General features: G+C 32.3%; 2 protein-coding genes across 2 annotated transcripts in view; one reads left to right on the forward strand and one right to left on the reverse strand.

The window, feature by feature from the left end:
- LOC100376018 (uncharacterized) lies at positions 1–12,153 on the reverse strand. Its single transcript, XM_006818379.3, has 4 exons — positions 12,008–12,153; positions 9,406–9,581; positions 3,288–3,538; positions 1–2,196 (listed from the first exon to the last, which is right to left on the reverse strand). Exons 1-4 carry the CDS (start codon positions 12,018–12,020, stop codon positions 2,085–2,087), a joined length of 552 nt encoding a protein of 183 aa, XP_006818442.1. The 5' UTR covers positions 12,021–12,153; the 3' UTR covers positions 1–2,084.
- The window catches only part of LOC100377630 (tRNA (guanine(26)-N(2))-dimethyltransferase-like), a 16,964-nt gene continuing 11,759 nt past the window's right edge, over positions 12,150–17,354 (forward strand). The window contains exons 1-4 of the mRNA XM_002736275.3: positions 12,150–12,239; positions 14,039–14,403; positions 15,368–15,423; positions 16,183–16,556. Of these exons, the coding sequence (XP_002736321.2) occupies positions 14,102–14,403; positions 15,368–15,423; positions 16,183–16,556 (732 nt within the window). The 5' untranslated portion in view covers positions 12,150–12,239; positions 14,039–14,101. The remainder of the gene's footprint in view (positions 12,240–14,038; positions 14,404–15,367; positions 15,424–16,182; positions 16,557–17,354) is intronic.

The raw sequence follows: 17,354 nt of genomic DNA on the forward strand, positions 1-17,354 counted from the left end.
TACATTTTATAAATATTTAATATTAATACAAACCATTTACAACAAAATACAACATTTACAAAGTTTGAAAATTTAAGTATCCATTATTAATAGATCTGCATTTATTAAAAAAAACAATAAGTGTTGCAGCCGACTTTTAGAAAGGTCATACACTTTCTATCATCTCTTTAAGCTACACTGATATATAGCATGCAGAAGGGAATACAAACCCAAAACTATCGAACCAAATTTTCTCATTTCATCAATTGGCAATGTGTTAAATTCAATTAAATTTAATGTCAACACCATCCTTTCTCAGTATAAATTGCCACACATTATTGCATGTAATGTGATCTTGGCAGAGAGTGCAGTACAAATTACAGTCTCTTGTTTGAATTTGAATCTATATTCATGAAAATTCATAGATAAACAACCTCTAAGGTATACAAAAGAAGATGCTTGTTTTGTTTTTAAATACTGAAGTTGCTGGAGAGTCTAGAAAAGCTAGAACTGTCTCGCCTCTCATGTCAATGAAACATCAAGCTCTGTCTGCAAATAAAACACATCCACTTACTGGAGACAAAACTGTAGACATACTTAATAAATGCTTCCCAAGAAACAAGCAATTGACCAGGTCCAGTTGTCACCTATCAATACAATACAAGTAGTCACCAAAGTGCTTTGTACAAATCTTTGGTAATATTAAAATGTAAAAATTAAACTACCGATAAGTGAAATATTATTGTGAATGAAAAAAAGGATCTTTACCAGCAGTGTAGCAATAATGATATCAGCTTACCATTACAAATCGTTGCATTTGAATTATCAATATTGGTTGGGTTGCTTTTTGATTCAAAGTAACAGTTAATTATAAACATTAATGTACACACACAATATAAAATGGTAAAATATTAAAACTAAAAACACAAATTTAAATATCAGTAGTCACTATCAATAAATGATTATTAATAATATATGCTTGCACTAAGGTACTATTATGTTCAATGTACGTTCCTCGTTTAAACAAAATTTGTCTATGCATTCAGTTTTAGAATAGCAGAACCAGGATTTAGATGATTTCTTAGCTTTAGAATTTGGCCATTTGAATTGGATCACAAGTGCATGTGCATATGTATGCCAAGATGAATGATATTATGTGTCATCAGTCAAGACTTGTCAACTTTATTGCATCTTTAGAAATTCTATCCGTATATAGCAATAATAAACAAAAAAAAAACTAAATAACAATGAAATAAAATTATTAGATATGAGTCAAGAAATACATTCAGTTAACCAAACTTGCTACCAGTCGATTTTGAATCCGATCTGCAAAATGAAGTACATCAAGGTCCCATAATGTTGAATGCATGTTTGAATGATATATGAGAAAATTATATACAGGGTACCCACTTAACATTTCAATTTTCTCTAGAATTGTAAAAAATCTTAATTCACTGTAGTTTAATTGTTTTTGAAAGAAAACACATTAACAGGATAGAAATTGTTTTCTTGTTTTTTCTTCTTAAATTAATAAATTTTTTAATCATTTGAAGTGCTGTTTCAAAATAATAAATGGAGATGGCATGTGTGAAAGTTACAGCAACAGTCTCTGAACGTGGGAAAAACACATACTGTATTTGCTCTACCGGTATTAGTAACATGTGTGCTTACATAAAGAATGTTCATGTATTTAAGATCAAAACAAGTAATATTTAATTTATCTTGTGTAAAATAAATGCAATACTTGGTTTTTTTTTTCCTTTATTGGAGATGCACTTTTGATAGAGCAAATATAGTATATGCAGCTTGCAACACAGAAAATCATAGACAACATCAGAAAATAAAAACATGAGAGAGAATAATAAAAATTCTCTCAACTCTATGCATACACATAACATTTCATTTACTGTGTGGAACAAGAGTAAAGCACCTTGTGCATTTCCACAAAAATATTTCTCAGGCTTTTGCAAAGTTTACCTTGAAAAATAACTGACATTACAGATTAAAAAAAATAGCAACTACCCCCCGGTAGTTGTATCATAAAGTCATGTACAAATAGTTGTTGGAATGGGTGAGGTATAAGAAAATCTGGTGCAGAAGTGGCTTTATGCATAAAGTTTAAACTGCTCATTGACTTCAGTCACCGAGTCAACACCAAACTTATCTTCACTTTCTTTCATCAAGGAATAAATTGCTGCCAGTTGACGACGTTGAGTTCTGTGGTTAAAACAAATAGCAAAGGTCATTGAATCACAATATTACCGGCATCGAATTGTATCCAAGATACATGTACTGTTGACCAACTTAAACTTTGGAACTCTGAGGACACACAATTTCAAAGTCAAAATTGTCATAAAGATACCATACTACCTAACAAAGTTGAGAAAGAAATATCTGGTCGGCATATTGGATATACTAAACAAAATATTTAATTCTTTGTACTTGTATACATATGTATATATCATCTGTGCGACACTTAACTTCAAAACTTCAGAAAAATAGTAACTCGGAAATTAGGAATTGATGCAACTATAGACAAACAAGTCATTGAAAATGACACAGTTCCCATTAAATTTTTGAAAGTTCTCTTTGTGCTCGTCATATTAAAGCGGAGGGGTTGTCGCGAGCGTGTCCTTGAAACTTGAGTTCCGTGTAGTAGTAATATGGCCAAAAATAAAAACAGCCGTTATTCGGCCATCTTTGATCTGATTATGAAACACACTGATATGTATGATGTATGTGCCAAATACAAATGAAAATGGTACATAAATTGTGGCAATATAGTAGTGAGGCCAAAAAGTCAGATGGCTGTCAATCGGCCATCCTTGACCAGATTTTGAAACAAATTGTCATGGACATGCATCCTAACATGTATAAAGTACATGTATGTGCCAAATTTGAATGAAAACTGACAGAGCACGTCCAAGATACCGCATAAAAAAAACAAAAACAAGATGCCTGCCAGACAACCATCTTTGATCCAATTGCGAAATAAATTGTCATGGACATGTATCCTAACATGTATAATCTATGCACCAAGTTTGAATGACAACTGACAAAGCATATCCAAAATACAACATTTGCAAAAAACAAGATGGCTGCCAGTCAGCCATTTTGAATCGAATCGCTAAACCACTGCATGTACACTGCACTGCACATGCAAAGAATGAACGAAATCGGTCCAAGGGATTGTGAGATATGACTCCGGACGAAGGCACCGACGCACAGACAGACGGACGGAGATCGAATTATAAGTCCCCGTTTTCGGACTTTGTCCGAACAGGGACTAATAAATAAGCTTTACTTACTCTCTTTCTTCTTCAATCTGATTAGGGGTCATTTTTTTCTCAATCTGTTTTGTAATATATTTAGCTCTTGCTTGTTTCACTTTGCCCTGTATATGTTCAGTATATCCAACAGGATCAGAAATGGCAGGATGTTCAGCTTGTATTAAGGGGTGGATGTCAGATGAATCAACAATTCCATCATCGTTGTCTCCTTTTCCAGTTTTCATAGTTTCTTCTCCCTTCTCATCAACAACCTCTTTTTCTTCAGTACTCTGAAATATAATGATAAACAGCTACCTAAGTAAAATTATATTTGTATATGGTTCTGTATTTTATGTAAGATCATCATGGACGATGAATTGTCCATACTGCCCGTAACAGGATATGAATGATACAGTTTCACAGATTGTGTGCGTTTAAGTGTTGAAAATATTCTGCTGTCACATCACACATATTGAAATTTCTGAAATGTGCATCATCACAGCATGGTGTCACAAATAGGTGCAGAGATTGCGTCATACAAGGACAAGAATTATTGGGATACTGTAAAGGGGGTAATTATTCACTGGGTTTTAATTTAGCTTATTTCGCTGACTGGAAAAATGCGCTAAATTAAAACACAGTGAATATGTAAAATTTAGCATAGAACACATTATCTAAATGACGAAACCGTGAATTTAAAACCCACTGAATATGTCTAAAATGGTAAATCAGTGAAATTTAAACCCAGTGAAAATTAGTCATTTTACAGTAACACAGACAAATAGATAAATAGAATCACATTGATGAGTTCATCCACATGAAATGGATGGAGGTATGTAAATGTTCCAAATTAGAAGCACAAACAACTACTAAAAAATGTCTAGTGTTTGAGAAATGCCCCAACAACTTTGTTATTTTGTGACAGTAAAATAATGACCATACAGAGATAAATTGAATACATTTTCTGCTCATGTTTATGTCTGGGGCACGAGGAGATGATGAATTTTTGGGGGTTTGGTTGCCATATTTGATACAAGAGGTACAAATTACCACAATTTTGGGTATTTGTTTTTCATGAGTGCTTCAACTTATCAACTTGACATTCTGTATAAAACATGTATGGCCAAAGTTTCATCTTGGATGAGAAAATGTATGTGCAAAACAAGGTACACACCAACTTCAGACACTTTAATACAGTAATTAATCAAGACATTGAAATTGCATTGTCATCAATGGAAGCTTGAGATATATATATAAAAAGGTAAAGGGAGCATAGAGCTCTATTTATGTTAAGGCAAACACGTACAGTTATATATGCTTTCAATTTGTTACCGATAAGGTAATTTGACAAATGCTCACAAACACACACCACACATGTCTGTTAAATATGCATAAAGTATGTATATATATATTAATAAATAATTATGTTGAATTATGAGATAAATAAACGATGAGGATTTTTCAAATTAATAAAATGTGGATGTAAGAATGTATTGATTTATTTTCAAATACCAGTTACACATATGCAAATTATAGTTATATGTTACTGACCAGTCAGTATGATGTGTATGTGGTTGAATAATCATGTGTTCAACAATACATGAGGATTCTCATTATATTCTAACTGCAGGGTATATCAATTCACCTACAGTGTAACAATACAGATACCAAAATTTGCACTGCAGTCTCCTTGACTGGTGTACAATGAATGATTTAGCTACTGAGCTATTCTCCCTAGGTATTCTCATAAACCAAATTAAAATGTTCGTTAACATGCTTGTTAACAAAAATACTGTTTCACTGAAAACGTGTCAAAGGTCATGAGACATGAGCAGTGTTTGGGGGAAATTTTGTCCATTTTCAGGCAGTCATTTTATTAAAACACAGCAGAGCAAGTAATGTTTTTTTCCTAGAACACAGAACTAAATTATGACAGAATGAATATTGATGCTTAATCACTGTTACCAGTGAATATTAAATCAGCCCTTCTGTATATGACAAAACATACACCTTATTTAGGTCACAGTTGTGTAACGGTTATGCTATTTTACTTTATATCCTTGTTGAACCCAATTGAAACATATCATAGGAAATTAATTGAAAAAAAAAACACCAATCTTTTGAACATATTCTGTTCTCAGAATGACCCAAAAAAGGGAACATTCAAGTTTATTATAGATAAATTCTAGATTTGTTTAATATCAGTTTCATATTTTTGTGTTCATCGATTTTATGTTCTAGTGATAAATGAGTGTCAATCAAAAATTCTTCTATATTTAACTGGATGATATTTGATTTGGTGTATGTATACGAAAATTAATAAATTAAGCAATAAATTATTCATGTATTTCACGCAAGGGTATCATAAATAGGAACTAAGTAGATTGAATATAGAAATTTTAATGTAATCAGGACTCTGCACTCAAATTAATTTCTATCCAGCAAATAATGTTCACGAAACCAAAAAAAACAAAAACATGACTAGTTATGCATACTACAATTCAGAGATTAATGTTGTACTATGATATAATTAAATTATTTTAATATTTTATGTAATTAAAATTGTTAATGATCCTTTTAAACCTTTTGAAGATATAGAAGGAACATGGCAGTTTGATAAAAAAATGTATGGCAAACACAATTACCAGTGATACTACCATGACAACAAAAGACTGAATCAGTAGGAAGCCAAATGAATAGAGTTATGATGAGAAACCATGGTGAAAAATTAATGAAACAAAAACTAAATAGGTCCCATCTTTTTTTTTTATTTTAAAAATTTATTCTCATTAACAAAAACAATCTTTATTTTGTTTTGTTTTCTATTCAAAAAGTCAGGCATATAACATCTAAATAATAACCATAAAATAATAACATAATAATATGTTTTGTCATTATTCCTATTTTGAATGAAAACTTGAAATAAACAAAATGTCCAAAACTGCATTAAAAAGTAACAATATTGTTTACTGGGATAATACCATCATCATCATACCACTCATGAGTGTGAATCAGACACATTGAATTAACGTTGAAAAAACAAAACAAAACAGTACTTTATGACAGACCCATATATGGTCATTATGTGTGACCTTCTTGCCAGCATTTCTTATAATTTAATTGATGCACCATAGCAACATTAACCAGACTAACACCTAATTATTAAAACATAGTGTAACTATCACAACCTTGCCCATTGAGAATCTATGAAAATCAAATTGACCAATATCTCGCATAACACATTGGTGATAATCTGACACTGATATAAATTAAATAAATGAAGAGGAATATATTAATATTTGAATGATGACATTTTGTACATTTAATACTACATGTACTATATTAATCTCAAGGTCCCTTATAGAACAATACAACACGAATTGCATAAAATCACCAAATGTACAGCAAAATATCTAAGCAACATTTTGGCGAAAAAAAAAAGGACAGAATTCTTGCTGGGAAAAAAATAACAACTCATCTTCTGGTGGAAAAAACAATTTAAACTACATCTGCAGTTACTTCATTATCTAAGTTACAGATTTACAGTATAATCCTGACATCTGGTTTTCTGACCAGCAGTGTCTTCATTTCTGGATTTATTTCTATGTCAAAACAAATGTGTTATTGTAGCTAAATTTTCACTGAAATCTTAAAAATCACACAAGCTAGTCACACTAAAATTGAACTGGATTGTTACATATATTTTCTAGTGATTGATAAGATTTACAAGTTTGAAAATGATCAAATAAAAATTGATTGTAACCAAAGGAGAAGACAATTCTAAGTTACATGTTCATGAATACCTTTAAAAAACCAAGCTAATCATACCATAATTAAACTTGGGCAAGATTTCATACTGATTAATATGATAACCAAGTCTGAAGATGATTTGATACGAATTGTACAAATTGTTGTAATAAATAAAAAACAAAGTTATTGACAATGAGACAGATATTTTCCCCCTCATATACCTTTTTCTTCGCATTAACATTAAGGGAAAGCCAATCTGATTAAAATCTGATGTAGTGTACAGGCTTTAATTATTTTGGCTATAAACTTATTTTAATTTTATTTTTTATTACTTTTGTTATTAATGCCCTTTTATTTCATTATTTTACTTTGATTTTGATTTTGTAATTTTTTTTTATTCCGCCCTACCTACGAGACCCACTATCGCCGATTTTAGTCAACGAATCACAGACCTCGTTCTATAGCGCACATGATGACGTCACCGGGCAGAGTCAGGTGGCAAACACACATAAAATGGCGGATTATACCGACGTAAGCGATCGTGAATAACACGGCTTTTCGGTAAGTTTATCATTGTCAAATGCAACGAAAGTCATTTTTATGTTAATATTGTGGCTCGAATGGTTCGACTATAGATCGTTATTTCGCATAGTTATTCTGGGAGTGACGATTTTGTTTCCACCGGTTCGACCGAACACCAGTGTCTTTTTCCAGTCGCCTGCCCTGGAGACAGGTGATGTTTTGTTGACGGTTGGGCCAAAATCGTCTACGGTATTGAAGCTGTAAATATTCATCAAATTGTATCAACATTTTGTACATTATACAATAACTCTTTATTAAAGTAATTGAGCTGATTTGGACTGGAATAAGATATTTTTTATTTGGAACACATCGCAATTGATTAGGAAATATTTGTTTGCTCCAATTTCTGCATCGATGCCGTGGGCCGGTGACCGTTATACAATTTAAAATCAGTTTGCATTGTTTACTATAGCTGTTTACAGTGTTTTAATCATTACGATTTACTTATTTTTTTGCTTACATTCTAGATAATTATGCTCAGTGATGTAAAATTGAAGCGATGACTGAATGAACAAACCTAGGCTGGCGAAGATGTATCTGGAAGTGTACACATTTGTTGGAAGTGAAAAAAATATTCAATGTAATGACAAAAATTGTAAAATGCTGTGGAATTTCTTTTGCATATAAAAATATACTAGCAATTTTCTATTAATGGTTTATTCAAGTGGGCAAAATATAATGTACAGAAAGATTGCCCGTATACACTGAAAAGTAAGCAACCGACAGCCTGTATAAAAGGGGGGCTGTGATTGGCTGTTACTTACGCGAGATTTGAACGGGACTTACATAGGCGTCGGATCAGATGTAGGTAGGGCGGAATTAAAAAAAAAATCACAAAATCAAAATCAAAGTAAAATAATAAAATAAAATGGCATTAATAACAAATATAATAAAAAATAAAATTAAAATAAGTTTATAGCCAAAATAACTAAAGCCTGTACACTACATCAGATTTTAATCAGATTGAGGGAAAGCTAGCCATCTCAAGAGGAAAATTATTTATATATCAGGTATATGAAGGCAGCCAATTCATACGTGATAACAACATTGACATGTAAATAAACAGAGTACCCTAAGCAAGTATGCAAGGCTCTGAAATAGTCCATTATAATCACTATGGCAACTAGATCATTAAGCATGAATGCTATGATAGTCAAGCCTACAATTTTTCATGAGATCAGAAAGAGTCTTTTCATGTGTAGTACCATATTTTTATTTAGCCACATATATTTTTACTGGATTTATTAAAATTATAATGATTTTCTAGGCCTCATTAAAAATATTATGCTCATACTAAATTGACTGTAATAAAGGAACTAACTTTTAACATTAGATTTGATTTTTGCTCAAAACATAAATTTGGGTTGAGTCATTTATAATAAAATGACATAAAAAACACTTGGAGGGGGGGGGGGCACTAGATTTTATTTTTGCTCATTATTTGAAAACAAGCAGCCTATCAGCTGAGATAGCTCTGCTGTTAGCAATGAATATTTTAATTTTGCGGTTTTTAACAAGAAGTCGAAAATATCACTTTTTACTAAAAATGACAAAAATATTCCGCAAAATTAGAGAATTAAAGATATCATCATGAAATAAACAAATCTGAGAGAGGCCCACCCAATGTACATATACACCAAGTATCAAAGCATTCAGGCTTGTAGTTTTCAAGAAGAAGTCGAAAAAGTAAAACATTGACACGGATGACGACGACGGATAATCACTCATATGATAAGCTCTGCTCGACAAAGTCGACAGTATTTTAAAGTACATAACAAGCATAGTATACAATATTCATAACCTATGTCATATGAAAGATACATACTTGCTTTAATTTTTCCGACTTCTTGGATACTGCTGTTTCTGTTCCCATACTCGCTATTTGTCTTTTTGTGTGTTGCATCAGTAGAAAAAATGTTGATATTATGACCACAAAAAGTGCCACAACACCAGACAGCAGATATGAAAATGGACTTGTTGTTATGATATCAATAAGTGAATCTAACAAAGAAAAGAAATGATTCATTATTTAATTAACAAGAAGACTGATCCTTTCAAATCTTGTTTCAATCAAGTGAACAAAACAAAACAAGAATCTGTAATACTCGATGTGACATAACAAAAATCCATGAATGCATTTTACTAATCTTGCATTATTCAATAAATAATCATTGGACAGTCAAATTAATTTATCACTCGTCTATGAAATTTGAAGTTATATAGTTCTTGCAGCCCAAGCTTGTGAGTATAAGTTTAATAGCGTTACGACCAAAGACTGCAAATCCAGTCAATAAACGTTTTATCACATACCTTATACAATGTAGGTTACCGCGGTAAATTAAAAATAAATGCAATTGTTTACTACTACTACTAGCTTTTAATTTATTTCAGTACTAATTTTATTTCTGCCATTTATTCAAATGTTCACAGTGTGGATTGCTGTTTGTTCCTGAATCTACAACATCAGATGTGCAACTGTTCTAACCCTTTGAAACCAGAACCGTGACCAGATAGTTGCATGTATTTTTAGCCAATGTGATTGCTATTTTATAAAGACAATCAAGCCCCACATTAACAGCAAAATTCTAATACAAATTTTAGGTCTGGTCTGGTCTGGCTGGAAGTTTGTAACCCTTCAAATATCTAAGAGTAATATGGTCACACAAGCTGTGCTTTTATACATTTTACAAAGTAATAACTAAAACATGATTAGATTCATTAACAACAATATACAAACCTTTTTTCAACCTGTTGTATCATAGTGTTACTTTTTGGAAATATTACTGATACCGGTAGTTTTCAAAGTTATAAATTAGTTCATTGGGAAATTGGCCACTATTCTTTCACATTTCTAATTATCAGCACAATGTGTAAAGAAGATGGAAAACGAGAACAATAATTCTACCTCAGAACTTAATTTCAATATCATCCAGCTATTGAGAAAGCGTTTTTAACCTCTGTATTATTCTTTTTTTTATCATTCCACTAAATACAATGTTACGTTGCAGTAACACTGTCATCCCAACCCCACCACCTCAAGTGATACAGAACAAATATGGGAGATTAGATTGGTTTCACCAGCAAATTTTAACCAGGGGTGAACCATTGACATGTTTGTTGTTCCTACATCACTGTATCTGAGCATGACAATTTTCATATAGTTTTCCTCTGCTAAAATCTATCCACTATTTCCTAAATTTGCCTGATGTACTTTAGCTATTCGTATTCTACCATTGATCTCACAGTAAATATTTGATCTTGTATACCTAAAAGTACATTATCACACAGTATAACATGGAAACAGAGATTTTCCTGACACATTAAATATTTATTAAACCAATTTCCTTGTGCATCATTGACACATCAGCAAATCATATAGTGATATACTTTGATAAAACACATCTTACTATAGTTACAAAACAGGACTCAAAATTCAGATCACGATCATCACCTAGATGCCTCATTTGAATGCCTCAATCCCCTTCATAATATAGTGAAATAATTTTTTCATAATTTTAATCAGTCCATTTTTACAAATTTTGCCCTCGAAAATCAGAATGTTGAAAATCAGAATGGCAAAAGACAAACAATAAGTTGTATAGAAAAAATATTACCATATTTTCTTTAAAATGAGAGTTATATTAGCTATGGACAAAATTAGTCATATTTTAATAATAATCTAATATACAACAAATACAGTTGTTGGTGTATGTGAGCTTTGATTGAAGAAGCAATTTAATAAAGCAAATATAGTGAGGTAATGCACACATTATTATTACAGAAAAAAATAATTACTGTAAATGATTTGTGAAACATATAAATAAAACCAACAACTTATGATATGAATATATAGATGAATCAAATGCCAATATAGTAATAGTAATATTTTATTATAACAATGCCATAATTAATTTCATATTAAAATTTATAATTATTCAATTATTCATAATGCCAATATTAATTTCATAATAACATTTATAATTATTTAAGGATAGTAATTTGTTTACAGAAAATTATGACATTTTGTCAGGCAACTCTTCATTCTTAACCGATTATTGCTACCTCTCTTTCAAGAATATACTACAACTGAGTGGCACGCAGTACTGGACAAGGTCAATAGTCGCCTTGTCGTCCAGTTTCGATAGGATTTGTCATTTTATTATTACATATGAACAAAATTGAATTACTGAATATAAGAGTTAACTGTCCTGTATGTGACTTTTAATGGAATAATTATTTTTTACAGAAATTACATTTGTAGAAGAATGTTCTAGATCGATCGAAACGATTGGCCTAAAATGTTACTTTGTAAAATCAAGCCAGAGTCAAAATCACAAACTGGCTCGCTAATCATTGGAAAATTAGAACATGATGAAACGACAGAATCTTATTAGAATTATCAAAATCCGCTACTTTGGTCGACTTACCTACGAAATCCATGTTTAGTTGTTGTCAAACACCCAGTGCCAAGTAGTGTCTGAGGTACACTGAAAATGTCACCAAAACAATATCATTATATTTCGTCTGTAGTCTCAGTAGTGTCACGACGTCACTTCCGCTTATTACCCACAGTGCAAACTGTTTACAAATGGTAGCGCTCACATGGATCAGCCTGATATGCATGAAGTTCTCGAAGAGTGGTTATACAATTAATTTCAGGTAATTTGCGTAATATACGCCACTACACTGATTTATTTGGCATCTAAAAACTGTCGAGCCTTAACGCTAGCATACATTTTTTTATTTAACCTAAATGCATTAACGTTACGTGCGTGCTTGTTAAAAATGGATTTTTTACACGTAATTTGTATGCAGATTAGTAAATATTTATTTTTACGTAAACAAGTCGAAGTTGGAATGTGCCCATATTTATGCGACACAGGAGTGGGTGCGAATATTTTAATGGCCTGGTTGTTGAAGTGCGCCCTCATTTGAGGGATTGTGTTTGGACCAGTCTGCAGTGTACTTTCCTAAAATTGCTCAATACAGTCTCACGAAATTCTTTGTAAATGTTTTTATATTTTACGGATATATTGCTTATGTGAAAACAAAAATTGGGGTAAAAAACTAAATATTTGATATAAACGCGTGTATGTGGATTACTGCAGAGTTAATACAAGCATGGTCCTTCATAATACAAGAGACTCTATGTGAAAAAAGTAAAACACGACCTGTTCAGTTATAAAAAATGTTTGAAAATTTTTTAAACTCAGGATAATTAAACAAGTCATTGTCAATGACACGTCCCCGTTCCGTTCATATTTGAGTGACATATACATTCAAAGCAGATCATGACCGAAATACACCTACATATGTACAACACATTGTACTAAATCTGAACAAAATCCATCCATGCATGACTGAGATCCGGTTCCGGAATTGTGAAAATACGTGATTTTGATGTATTTTCGGCCTTAAAATGGCCATCATTCAGCTATTGTTAATCAGATCATGAAACAAATGCACATATCTATTTGTAACATGATGTACCATGTGTGTGTGAAGTTTGAACTTGATCAATCCAGACATGTCTTGGATACGGATCCAGAACTGAATTCTTTAACAAAATGGCCGCCAGTCGGCCATTTCGAACTTGATCCGAAAAAAAAAAGACGTGCATCAAGGTCCTATTATGTTTAATGTTTGTACCAAATTTGGACAAAATCCGTCCATGCATAACTGAGATCCGGGTCCGGAATGGTGAAAATGTGCGATTTCTATGCATTTTTGGCCTTAAAGTGGCCGCCATTTGGCTATCGTTAATGAAATCATGAAACAAATGCACATACATATTTGTGACATGATGTACCTTGTGTGTGTGAAGTTTGAACTCGATCAATCCAAGCATGTCTCAGATACGGATCCAGAACTGATTTCTTTAAAACAAAATGGCCTCCAGTCGGCCATTTCAAACCCGATCCAAAAAAAAAAATGACGTGCATCAAGGTCCTATTATGTTTAATGTATGTACCAAATTTGAACAAAATCCGTCCATGCATAACTGAGATCCGGGTCCGGAATGGTGACAATGTGCGATTTTGATGCATTTTCGGCCTTAAAATGGCCGCTATTCGGCTATCGTTAATCGGATCATGAAAAAAATGCATGTGCATATGTCCCATATAATGTGTGATGTATGAGTGAAGTTTGAACTTAATCGGTCCATGCATGTTCGAGATACAGGTGATCACGGACGCACGCACGTACGCACGCACGCACACAGGGCAAAACATAAGTCCCCGTTTTCGGACTATGTCCGAACGGGGACTAAAAATGAGTCTTTAACTACATTTTGAAAAAATGAAAAAGGTGTTCAGACTTATTTGTAAAGATCGGAATTATGTGACAATAGTTTCATATACATACTGTTTGACCCATATGAAATGGCTGATTTGGGATTCTTAATGAAAAATGTCCATTGCAAATAATAATCATGATTGTGGTATTTTTTTTTGCAGATTATATATGCAGAAAATCTGTCTATTTCTTCTAATCTTGTCAAACGAGACCTGGACTTACATATGTTGTCTGCAGTGGCTAAAATTCCTAAAAAGTTGTTCACAATATGCTTACAACAAAAAATATTTAACAGAAGAATCAACTGTACCAGAAATCTTACCTGCTCATATAAAAAAGTGTTTTCCAAATTGTCACGAATATTGCAAAAAGTGCCTGAACGAAAGATGGCTACTCAAAGTCCAGAAACACAGACAATCAATGGGAAAGAGTACTATACTGTGACTGAAGGAAAAGCTGAAATTCTTTTTCCATCTTCAAATGAAGTATTTTATAATCCAGTACAAGAATTTAATCGAGATTTGACGTAAGTAACGGGCGTGGCTTGAAATCTTTTTCTGTGATAAATATTTTATATTTTTTTTAATTTTTTGTCAGTCTTGGAGTTGAAACAATTTTAACCAGTTTTGCCACATTTATTAATTCATTTATATAACTAATGTAACTTATTCAAACAACACCTAGGTAGCATTTATATGCCACTATCATAAATATGTTGGAATAAAAAAAATACAGTGAGACAACAACTCTAAAAAACTGGTTGTCAAGTGAGACAACCACTCTAAAAAACTGGATGTCCAGTGAGACAACCAGTCTAAAATATTTCATATTTCAGAACCCTGTGGACTAAATCCTTTCATTATTTGCATGTGCCTAGTATTTTATTAGGGACATATGCAGTGAATTACTGATTCAATCCAAAATGGCTGACTGGCAGTCATTTTGTTTTTGGAAAATGTGGTATCTAATGCATGCTTAGTCAGTTTTTGTTCAAATTTGGTACATACATTATACATGTTAGGATACATGTCTTTGGCAATTTGTTTCATGATCGGATAAAAGATGGTTGACTGGCAGCCATTTTTTTGTTGTTGAAAATGTGGTATCTTTTGCATGCTTTTTCAGTTTTTGTTCATATTTGTTGTGTTCATGACAATTTGTTTCATAATCAGATCAAAGATGGCCGACTGGCAGCCATCTTGTTTTTTGACCTCACTATTATATCTCCAAGGTTTATTAACCATTTTCATTCATATTTGGCATATACATCATACATATTGGAGTACATGTCCACAATCACAATCGGTTTAAAGATGGTACTTTATTTTTGGCATGAATAATATTTCCCCTAATTTCAGCTGGGACTATGTCGATAACAGTGACTTAATTTGGATCAGTATATCATGTATTAACAATTAGAGAAGAAATTAACAAAAAACTTACTTTACGAATGTATTTTGATGCTTTATATTTCTGCGTCTCTGTTCTAGGATTGCTGTTATTGGGTTATATGCCGAGGAGTTTTTAAAAACACAAGACATACAAGGTAATGAATTGAAAAGCCACTAGGGAATGCACGTACACTCACTGTTTTGGTAACTATCTACCCTCGTGATGTAAATAATGTGGTATTGCCCTCATAACAATCCATCGATGAGTTGAACACATTGCATGCTTCTCAGAGATTATCATTTTATCGTTTTAATACTCCTGAAATAGAGTTAAAAAATTTAACTATGATTACTCAGTGCAGTAACTGGGAAAGTTTATGTGTTAGTTCCACGGTTCTAAAACAAAACCAAAGAAAATTCAGAAAGTGCACATTGCAGATTAACATAGAGCAGCACAGAGTCTCATCGTCAGTTCAGTTTTTCCCACGAACAATAGCTCTTAATTGAGCTCACTTTTATTGTCTTGTTAGAACTGGCATACCGAAATGAGTAGTTATGAATATAAGAGTAAATCATTCAAACGAACATTGAATACAATGGCGTTTTGAGCGCTTATCCCGAGCTAAGCATTCACGCACATTTCATTAGCTCCTGCTAAGGAACTGAACCGGGTCTTAAAGTCATCGTGTTTAAATTATTCTTTGTTACTGGCTGCTCACTATCCCAAAATATATCTAGTTTTTGGATTATGAACTTAATTTGAATGTATTTTCTTATCAAAGGCCTTCAAAGAAGAGTTTATATTACACAATGTGGAAACTCATTGTTTCCATGGTGACAAAAGTTGACTTCGTCATATACCGTAGTAAAGATTTCAAAAGATTAATATATTACACATTTTTATGGCATTTTAGTGAAGTATCCTGGTGACAAAGATGAAGAAACTCAAAACAAAGAATCAATTAATAGGAAATCAACTGAAAAGTTGCATGATACATCAAATGTAAAAGCAGCCAATCAGAAAGATGATACATCAACTGTAAAACCAACCAATCAGAAAGATGATACATCAACTGTAAAACCAACCAATCAGAAAGATGATATATCAACTGTAAAACCAACCAATCAGAAAAATGATACATCAACTGTAAAACCAACCAATCAGAAAGATGATATATCAACTGTAAAACCAACCAATCAGAAAAATGATACATCAACTGTAAAACCAACCAATCAGAAAGATGATGACAAACACATAAAGACATTACAACCTGGAGAATTGTGTGAGGTGAGTGAACATTTAAAGTTGCATTGTTAAAAATCTAAGTCATGTTTTAGGTACATATCTGAACCATACATTATTATTGGCATAAAAATATAAATTTGTAAATACTTTTTAGTTTTTGCAATGTGCACAATCCCCACTAGTTCAAAAACAGGCTGATACAAGGATGAGCATATATCATGCTAATTTGGAGAAACTGTTTTATCTGTCAAAAACGTTTTATTTTTTGGTATTTATTTTTTTCTAATCGATTATAAAAATGCATTAATCTTTTCAGGAAGTGTTTGAATATATATTTGAATATGGTTATTACCGTTTGTACTCTTCAGGGTGGACGCAGAAACATTCACACTTGATCAAAATATTTTTATCACACATATACTGTATTAGTGCAATGCAAACAATTAATACTTTATTTTCATCAAATCCTATTGAGTTTCATAAAAATGACGATGTCTTACTCGAGAAATATTATTTTGGTTCTGTTCATTCCTCATGTGACCTCTCAGATTTGTTGATTTCATGATGATAACTTTAATTCTCTAATTTCTCTTAATATTTCTGTCATTTTGGGTTAATTACAAGACTATTTAAGTATATCTGGATATTCGTGTTGTCTTGAAAAAGGCTAGACTGATTGATTCTTTTCTCATGTAACTCAACTACTGTAAAAACTTTGTATCTGATGTGTGGTTTAATGGTTAGTGTGTCCACCAAGCACCAAGGAAACTGCAGGTTTGACTTCCTGTTGTCGGCTGCACACTCGACAGAGTACATACTGCCTACTTGCCTACTTGACAT

Source organism: Saccoglossus kowalevskii, chromosome 8 (genome assembly GCF_978046115.1).
Source record: "Saccoglossus kowalevskii chromosome 8, keSacKowa6.1, whole genome shotgun sequence".
In the NCBI taxonomy this organism is placed as follows: Eukaryota; Metazoa; Hemichordata; class Enteropneusta; family Harrimaniidae; genus Saccoglossus; species Saccoglossus kowalevskii.